General features: G+C 39.3%; 2 protein-coding genes across 7 annotated transcripts; one reads left to right on the top strand and one right to left on the bottom strand.

Moving 5' to 3' along the window:
* The first annotated feature begins 567 nt into the window (after nt 1–567).
* On the top strand, nt 568–4,609 carry LOC113735367 (probable polygalacturonase). 5 transcript variants are annotated; one of them, XM_072066837.1, is made up of 7 exons: nt 574–767; nt 925–1,148; nt 2,045–2,362; nt 2,853–2,973; nt 3,075–3,249; nt 3,334–3,404; nt 3,513–4,609. In XM_072066837.1, the coding sequence occupies exons 2-7, from the start codon at nt 1,128–1,130 to the stop codon at nt 4,181–4,183; spliced, it is 1,377 nt and encodes a 458-aa protein (XP_071922938.1). In that variant the 5' UTR covers nt 574–767; nt 925–1,127; the 3' UTR covers nt 4,184–4,609. The 5 variants fall into 5 exon arrangements, with proteins under 5 accessions (XP_071922920.1, XP_027118189.1, XP_027118182.1 ...); XM_027262394.2 differs by having other exon boundaries at nt 574–771; XM_072066819.1 differs by lacking the exon at nt 925–1,148 and having other exon boundaries at nt 568–860.
* A 503-nt stretch (nt 4,610–5,112) lies between these two features.
* LOC113735412 (uncharacterized) lies at nt 5,113–9,171 on the bottom strand. 2 transcript variants are annotated; one of them, XM_027262426.2, is made up of 10 exons: nt 8,488–9,169; nt 8,255–8,338; nt 8,013–8,146; nt 7,766–7,863; nt 7,156–7,244; nt 6,952–7,057; nt 6,431–6,576; nt 6,284–6,354; nt 5,933–6,047; nt 5,384–5,749 (listed from the first exon to the last, which is right to left on the bottom strand). In XM_027262426.2, the coding sequence occupies exons 1-10, from the start codon at nt 8,740–8,742 to the stop codon at nt 5,582–5,584; spliced, it is 1,266 nt and encodes a 421-aa protein (XP_027118227.2). In that variant the 5' UTR covers nt 8,743–9,169; the 3' UTR covers nt 5,384–5,581. The 2 variants fall into 2 exon arrangements, with proteins under 2 accessions (XP_027118234.1, XP_027118227.2); XM_027262433.2 differs by lacking the exons at nt 6,284–6,354; nt 6,431–6,576 and having other exon boundaries at nt 5,113–5,749; nt 8,488–9,171.
* Nucleotides 9,172–9,635: the final 464 nt, after the last annotated feature.

Here is a 9,635-nt window from a genome sequence, read left to right as displayed (position 1 = left end):
ATTTCTGACAAACAAGAGCCCATTTCTAAACAATAACCCGCACTCCATATTCATTTAGACTTTTGGACAAACAATTACATGTGATGTAATACTACCGCACTTCTTGTCTTTACCCGCCCCTTCTTCAATCCTCCTTTTCTCTCTCCCCCACTCCCTCACTGCCGTTGCTGCGCTAATTTCGTGTCGGCAATGACCCGTTTGCAAATTAGCCATTTTTAACAGAGCGATTATGGCTAATAATTATGGTATTACATTAATTTCTCCCCTACCACTTTCCATTTCCTTATACCTACGGGATTTTACTAGTGCATTTTCCGAAACGCTCTATAAAATTTTCAGAAATACACGCCGATCTACTTTTATTCCACTTACGTATTTTGATTGAACCGGTATCTGTGTATGTGATACTGGCCACCAAAAGTGTCGTACAAAGGCAACAACATAGCAATGCAAAATGTATCAGGACCAGCATCTGTCATTTTCCTAATCCGTGCTGTCGCTTTCTCTTACCATACGTTTTATTTTTATTATTTTTATTTTTTTTGGGGGGTATTAGCATAATAATTTGTTCTTCTTAATTGCCACTCTGACTATCATTCCCCCAAACAACACAATACGAAGCCCACACTAGAATACAAAATCACACCTCTCTCGCCTCTCTCCTCTGCTCTTCTTCTCTTCTCTCCCTCTATTATTCTTGTACAGAGTCAAAAGCTACTGAGGGGTGGTCAAGAATGGGAGAGGAGAAGAGACTCGTGAAGAGGCTAGTAAGTACGTTGTTTTTTTTTTCTTCTTTTCTTTTTTTTTTTTTTGTGGGCTCTAATACTGTTTTCTATAGTGACTTCCTCTATAGATTCCGGGTGGGTTCTCTGATTTAATTGCTATGCTGATACTTTTGCTACAACTTTGCGCTGATTTGTTCAGTGTTCATCACTTGTTTCGAGCGTTTGCATATGTCAAACTGGTTGAATCATGGTTCATAAGGGTTGTTGTGCATTACTGGCTGTGCTAATTTTGTCGTGCTCAAGTCTTGTTCTGGAGTTTGAATCCGTCTTATAGTCAAGATCGGGCCGATCCCAGCTTCTAGTTCTAACTGCAGCTTCTTCAATTGGCTACATTGTCGTTTCATGGCCACAATTTACCTACTGGTGATAGATTCTCGGATGCTTTTTTTTTTTTGGTTTGCTGCCAAGGCTTTTTTGCAATTTTTTTCTTTTGGTTTATTTGGTTTAAACGAAGGACTCGTGTTTGTTTGCTAGTTGAACTGGTCTTGTACTCTTCTCTGTTAATATGAACTACTGTTGGGATATTCTGTTTTCGGCTAGTTTGGGCATACATTGCTCTCTTGCTCCGACGTGGTACTCGGTAACAAGGTCATCATCTAAAACTTGGTAAATCGTATGCCTGCGGCAATGGTGCTTGCTCCAACACTAAAATTTGTTTTATCTACTTCCTTGATTGTCTTCATCTCATTAAGTTCAGTCCTTTCTTTTTGATTTCCCTGCATATTCTTTTAATCTAGCACAGTGGAATACGCCTATGTATTTGTTGGACTTTCAAGCGGAGTTGTGAGTTTTTCCCAGTAAAATATGCAATAAAGGTATCAAATTTGGCTCCATCTCCAACTTCAGCTTATTAAAGAACATAACAAGATTAGAAAACCTTGCCTATCTTGGGCCTTTCAATTGCTCATTCATTATTTTACTTCTCGTGTCCATCAATTTTCTCATTTCAGATGTTATAGCTACTTCTATTTATTAGTGTTTTGTTTAGTTGGAGTCTTCAATTAAAGCGGACATGGTATAATGGAACAAGCTACTCATTGGTTTCACTCTTTGTAGGTAAAAGAAGATTGGATCAAAGATTCAATATGAAAAAGTTTCAAATTTTCTTTTACACATCCATTGAATCTAGTAGTTAAATGTTTTTGCTTCCATGAAACACTGGAAAGTGGTACTCATCAATCATAATTCATGCATGTTAGTTAACGACGTTTGACATATACGACCTTTAATGCTTTCCTTACTGGCTTTCTTCTCTTCAGGCAGTACTTCTTTTGCTTTTGGCTTTTTGTGATGCAACCAAGCACATTGGGACTCAATACGATGGAGAATGCCAGTTTATTAGGCCCCTCAAACCTCGGCCACACAGTGTGTCAGTCTTGGAATTCGGAGCAGTTGGGGATGGAAAAACATCAAATACTGTAGCATTCCAGAATGCTATATTTTATCTTAAGTCCTTTGCGGACAAGGGGGGTGCCCAACTCTATGTCCCCCGTGGTAGGTGGCTAACTGGATGCATTAATCTCACGAGCCACCTAACTCTATTCCTCGAACGAGAGGCTGTTATTCTTGGATCTCAGGTTGCCTTCTATTTCTACCTTGTTGAATGTAAAAAGCCACGTTGTTTGTCGATGTAAACCTTTACAGCTGGTATTCTAATTTGGCCACCTGTCTTAGATGAAACATGGTGCACAATTTAACATTCTAGAGTGATAGTCTTGCTGGGGTGGGAACCTGCACATATAGTCACTCCATGTAGAATTCCTCTAGCTAATTCGTTTTGTTGAATGTGAACTTATGGATGTTTACTTTTGTTGTTGCTTTAACTTGTTTTCTTGTGGTATTTGCAACACATTCTTTTTCAGCATTTCAAGTAAGTATACATGGCGAACTTAGATATCAAACCAAAGTTCAAAATTGTTCTCTTGTTAGTTTACTTCTCCTAACATTTAGTTTCACATTTGCTTATGTCGTGATAGGATCAATTACTTGCCTATAAACAAGGATAGTTTTCAAGTTTATACATTTGATATACATTTTAGTTTCTTATGGATTTTATTTTGTTCTTAGGATTATACTCACTGGGATATAGTTGACCCATTACCTTCGTATGGTCGAGCTATTGAAGTTTCAGGTGGAAGATATCGCAGCTTAATTAGTGGAAATAATTTGACTGATGTGGTGATTACAGGTATGAACATTTTTGTTTAATTTTATGCGTCAATTTATTAGGTGTATAGATTATCTTCTCCGTATTCTCATGCAAGTTTTATGTGCTTTTATTTGATACAGGCAACAATGGAACTATTGATGGTCAAGGTTCAATTTGGTGGGAGAAATTCAACTCCCACTTATTAAACTACAGTAGACCACATTTAGTAGAATTTGTTGGCTCTAATGATGTTGTTATTTCCAACTTGACCTTTTTAAATGCCCCTGCCTGGAATATACGCCCGGCATATTGCAGGTACCCTTGAATTCTTTACTTTTATAACTTTTTTTAGAGGAAAGCTAGAACATGAAACTTATAAGTTTCTAAAATATGATGCAGTAATGTGCTAGTTCAGAACATAACAGTTCATTCTCCTCCCGAGTCTCCATATACTAGTGGAATAGTCCCAGGTTTGTTATAAATTTATGTGCTACTTATAATCTTCTTACGCATAGTAAGTCTATCTCTATGTTTGTGACGATGTTCAATGAAACATAAATCTGCAATTCGAGTTTCAGATTCTTCAGAACATGTTTGTATTGAGAATAGCAACATTAGTATGGGTTATGATGCAATTACACTCAAGAGCGGTTGGGATGAGTATGGAATTGCCTATGGAAAGCCTACTACAAATGTTCATATCCGTGGGATCCGCTTGCAATCAGGCACAGGATCAGGTGTGGCTTTTGGAAGTGAGATGTCTGGAGGCATTTCAAACATACTAGTTGAGCATCTTGATATTCACAACTCGTTTGTTGGCATCGAGCTGAAGACCTCAATAGGGAGGGGTGGTTATATTAAATACATCTTGATATCAGATGTGATAATGGAAAATGTGCAGATAGGATTGAAAGCAACAGGGCAGTGTGATTCACATCCTGATGACAAATTTGATCCTCTTGCCTTGCCAACTATCAGTGCAATCACTTTTGAGGACATAAGAGGCACAAACATAACTGTGGCGGGAAGTTTCACTGGCATAAATGAATCTCCTTTCACTTCATTATGTCTTTCAAACATCTCTTTTTCTGTTACTTCTGATCCTTCTGCATCGTGGATTTGCTCTAGTGTGTCAGGATCATCTGATAATGTCTCACCTGAACCCTGTCCAGACCTCCAGGAAATATTTCCTAGTTCAACCACTTGCTTCTCCCAGCTATATTCAAAAAGTCAAGTTGCAATTTTGTGATATGTGTCAAAAACTACATTATCTCGTTCGATTCTGATTCTATGAGGGTGCAACTCCTCTGATTCTGGTGTATAATCTTCAAATAAGATGCGAGCTAGATACTTCGGTCTCATGCTTTGCTTGGTTAACATTGGTGTTCCAGTGAGCAAACTCTCCCAAGCGGTGTTACCTGTCAAATCTGTCTCCTCTTGTACAGCATCGATTTCTTCATTCACTTTGTAAGAAAAAGTTTTGGTAGTGCAGTACGGTTCAGATACATTGTGGTCTAGTGTTATTTCATTTTCATTTTGTCATTATTTTACATTGTAAAGTTCTGCACGGGAGACTAGTTCAAGATTGGTTTTGTCCAGATGGATAAAAAAGGGGCATTATAGAGTGGAGTGATTGTTTTTTCCAAATAAAAGTTTCTTGTTATATCTGATTGAATTACAGGCCAACGTGACAACCGAATAGAGTTATGGCAACTTGCTAAATAGTTCTTGAAGTCTACTAACATTTTAATCTTTACAACTATAACCTTCTATTATTGTTTGTGCATTTTGGTGTCTCGTTTTTAGTGCGAGTCCGAAAGGGCTAAGACACAGCGCATGCGTGCCTGGGCCTTTCTTCCCGACAAATTTCAAGCGCTTCATGGCCCACTGGAAGTTTCTCATTTGCAATATTTTGTTTGTTATGGCGCACATCGTCCGAGTGTAGGGTACATTCCTCTATCGTATCACCTCCTCACGTCTATGATGGGTAGTAGTAGTACATTGTTTTTGGGAGCTCAAGGAAATTGGTTAATCAAAATAGACTAAGACATGAGAATTCCGAAACGAGGCAGCCAAATGCCCCTGCAGCCTTCTAACAAAACCCGCGATAATTATTCAAACCGTGACATAATTTCAACCCTTCAAAAACACGCCATTTCCCCCAATGGATGCTAAAAATGAACGAACCTCATCTCTGCAGCGAGATTATCATTGGAAAACATTATTATTGTCATCGCACAATTCACACCCAACGCCGACGGGATCAATCAGATGACAAATCTAAGGTAACATTCCTGAATCCGGATGCTCGCAAGGCTTGCTTTTTGTCGAGCACCGAAAAAAAAAAGAAAAAAAGAAGAAAAGACAACGGTTTTTCTCATCGCACTGTTTTAGTGGTCTTTTTTAACACACTCTTAATCCCTTCGTAGGTGGAGACCTTGATCAGGTATGCAGCAACTGCATTTAGATCCACGTTGCACCATCTCATGCAGACACACAATGGTTCATACATCTCGTGCCTTTGCTAATTCCCTGTGCCGAAATAAAAAAGCGCACCAAGAAAAAAAAAAAAATGGTTGTTTCTCTCTGGTTCGCACAGAAACGGAAACACAGATAACAAGAAAAAACGGGAGGATCATAACATTTATCACAATGTTGCAGCTGATTGAGGTAAAAGCTGAACCCAGGCAAATTCTTCCTTGTAAACAACTCTATTCTCACACGAGGCTTCGCACGTATACACCACAATAGTTGCCCAATCAAGAGAATCTGCATGATTTTCAATTCCAAAGTAATATAGTAGTTGCGGCAATACCTGTTAACCAAGGGAAAAGATAAGATCATAGTTTAAAGGCAGGAATTTTCAGGTATGGCATAATTGGACAGGTAAAACGTCTACATATGCAACAGGCACCAAAATTAATGGGCCAGTGATCGAGCAGCTATAGAGCTTTCTGCTGAGGAAAAGCATATGCATAGCTGAAATAAAGCACTGCACCTGGAATTCACAAGCTCGAGGCCCACCACAACAGTTGCACCTTGGAATATCCAATTTTGATGGCCGGCCACTTGATATGGGCCATAGCGGTTTGGTTTTTGCCAGTCTATAGTACCTGTTTCACAACAAAATCTGAACTTCAGATGCAATGACACCCCTCTTGGAAGTGAGAAAATTTGATAGAGCAAGATATGGGAAATTTTTCTTATTATCAAAAAAAGAAATAAGAGATGGAAAATTTTCCTAAATTTTTTTGCCACCCCACTTGAGCCATATGATTGACCTATAAATGTTTTTGTTCCACTTCCCATGGATATGTATATGCTTAGAAATAAATTCATGTTTATTAACCTCAATATTTGCTCAGGTTCACGGGATATTCGCTCTTGAAAAGCTGCCCAAGATCTTTTGTCACCACCCACCTAGTCAGGAGCAATGAGGCTATATAAGATCATTCACCGATCCATAACACCACATTACCTAAACAACAACACTAACCTCAAAGGTGTCTAGTAATGACTTGACTTCATCCATTTGGCTTTGTGAAACCAATGACTTATCAAATCCATCATACTCAGACTTTTTATCTCGACATTCATCTTCATTTACAATCTCAAATTGTGGCCACAGGTGATTGCTAGCAACTGCATGCAATGGGAAACTCTATGAGATGTGTATATCATTTCAAACAAGTAAAATGAAATTTACATATCACAACGCGCACATTTCACACCATCAGGTACTACAAGTCCTGCAAGCTAAAGCCTCCAATAGGATAACGAAAGTGTGGTTATACCATTTTATGACTCTGGCTTATAATATTTTAAGCCAATAAGTACCTTCTAATAACAGACTCTACCTGGGACTTGTTTTCAGACTCAATTTAACTCGATGAGGAAGCAAATGGCTTGACCCAGACATTTTAAAATCACATCAGGACCTCTTCTGCAGTACAAGTCAATATACTTCATGATCCAGGGGCAACCAACAAGACGTTTAGTTGTAATTATTCTTCTCACCTTTTTGTGTTTCTGCAGGTAAGTCACTAATGGTTGATGCAGAAGCCACTGGTGCCATATAGGGCTGTCGGCACTCAATTTTATGACCTGAACGCCAGTGTGCAGTCTGGATATAGTCGGTCCACGAAGAGGCGACTAGTGTTAAAACACAAATCCAAAAGAGTTCAAAGATCAAAAAGGAGTAAATCTTCGTGTCCAAATCACCTGGTGTTTCTCAGAGCAGTAACGAGCTATTCTGCAATTACTACAAATTTTATCTCCTCTCCATGTACCACACCAGCTACAGAGTATGGCTGAGACAAAACAATATCTCAACATCAGAGTCAAGAAATAAAATGCAACTAGAATGGATTGGATGTTTCTTGCACACCATAGTAAAACATAACCACAAAGGAAATTCTCTTCTAGCTCTATGCACAATAAACGTATAGCATTTAGTAAATGAACATATATGTAGCATAAATGTATTGCATTTAACAAATGAACATATATGCACTCATTCTTGGAGCAGGAAGTCCCATTAATATCTAAATGATATGATCTTGCCTTTGTTAATAAAACAGAAGCTGCACTCCAACATTTACATGAACAGGGATAAAACTAAAAGATAAACACAATTAAAGCTGAGCATGTAAGGCCCACTCTGCCGCTCCCCTCCGCCAGGAAAAGTACTTCATAAATCATCATTAGGAGGAATAAAACAATAAAGGACTTTTGCAGGAATGAGCTAATGACTCGCATATTTTGACCAGAAGAGTTACCAATCTATCTTCATTGTAGCCCCAGGAAGAAGCAAACAGAAGTTATGACTAACCTCCATTTCTAGTAGGTCTGTCACTACCATCATGTCTTGGAGGCTCACTAGAGTAAAACGAGTTGAAACGAGGCAATTGGCAACGGAAGACCTTCACACTGCAGAAAGCCACCATTTTGTGAAGAGAGGACAATTTAATAGATGTATTATACGAAAATTCTTCAGAATAACATCATCCTTTTTTGCTGTTGTTTGTGTTTTTTTGGGGGGGGGGGGTGGGGGAGGAGGGCGGGGAGACCGAAGGTACCTTCGAAATGCCTTCTCGGGCTGCCGTTTCCATTGATCATGTTGGTCTTTAAGAAGACAAGACATAGATGGACAAATGAAAACAAATAAGGTGCGGTGGAATGTTGACTCCTTGTGTAAAAGAGGTGCATAAACCTGAGTACAAAGAAAAACAATAATATCAAGAGATTATCTACTTTTGGCGGTCTAACGGCATTCTTAAATTTGCAGAAGTGAGGAACATAAATTGAGAAATATGGATACCTGAAGCAGAAACTGCAAAGGTTGGGCGCAAAAGTCACAAAGGCAAGACCTCCCGGTGGGTAAACTTGTCGGATCCAACCATGCCTGCATTTCAACAGGTAATTGCTTTATCCCGTAATCAAACAATAAAATATTGGCAAATTTTGCATATAAACAAAATCAAAACGGTAATTTGAGAAAGTTGTTTTGTGTTAGATATTAGTATCAAGTAATGGTAGTTTTGAACAACATACAGGAGTACCACCAGCTACACTAGCAAACAACTCCCGAGATAGCGACCACGAATGTTTAGGGCTCTCCACAAAGCCCAAGGACACCGGCTCTTCACCTTCCTCCTCCTCCTCCTCCTCGTCGTCCTCCTCCTCATAAACATCATCAACCATGGGAGCATCCTCTTCGTCTTCTTCCTCGTCAAGACTGGTGATTTTCAGAGTCCTTAGTTTCTCTGAAGGATCGCCGCTGCTGTTGTCATACTCTCCTTCCGACATACTCTGCACAAATTTGATTGGAGAAAGCTGAAACGTCTCTCTCTCTCTCTCCCCTCTCCTAGATGAAGAGAACTGCAAAGGTGGTTAATTTTGCTACAACAGATTCTGAACGACGAAGCTAAGTTATCTCTCAATTGTCCCACTGTTTTACAGGCAAGTTAAAGCCCCGTACCGGAACCCTTTATCCCGTGCCGGCTTGACTAAGACAAATGAGCCGATGTTTGGTTTCTGTGTTGCTGGTCAAGGCCCGAGACAGGGTATAGAGTAATTGAACCGGGGGTGGGGATGGAGTTCGCAGCTGCACCGCAGTAAGAAGAGGTTTATGTGAAATATGGGCCTCGAAGGGTTTTTCCTCGCAACAAGAACCGCGGAAACGACGACGTGGCATATCATCCTGACGGACGGATTATGCTGATTTTTATTCCCCAAATGAACCAGAAAAAGAAAGCAAAAGAAAAATGAAATAAAATAAGACAGAGAGAGAGAGAGAGAGAGAAGGCGTGACACGGTGTGTTCGTACGTTCACGCCTTCTTTGAGTATTGTTTTCTAATGGATTTCAACCAAGCAAACCATAAGGTAGATTTTTTTTTTTTGGAGTAAACCATGAGGCAGAGTTGATGGCTTTTCTGGTCCTTTTCTTTTTATAATTCGTGAGGGAAATTTTGGGAAGCAAGAGCTCATCCATTCGACATGGCCTGAGTTTGCGTCTTTACGTGACTACGTTCTGAGTGTTCTTTCAACTCAATTCAAATAAATTTATTGTCTTGTTTACCAATTGTTGTTACACATATCAGCTTGTGAGAACAGGAAATATCATTGTGATTTCAATCTTTTTTCTGGGTAAACCCAGAGGCTTTAAGCTCTTGCAATTTATAGGCAAAACTAGTAAATT

Source organism: Coffea arabica, chromosome 1e, assembly GCF_036785885.1.
Source record: "Coffea arabica cultivar ET-39 chromosome 1e, Coffea Arabica ET-39 HiFi, whole genome shotgun sequence".
Taxonomy (NCBI): domain Eukaryota; kingdom Viridiplantae; phylum Streptophyta; class Magnoliopsida; order Gentianales; family Rubiaceae; genus Coffea; species Coffea arabica.
This window is presented reverse-complemented; position numbering and strand designations above follow the sequence as displayed.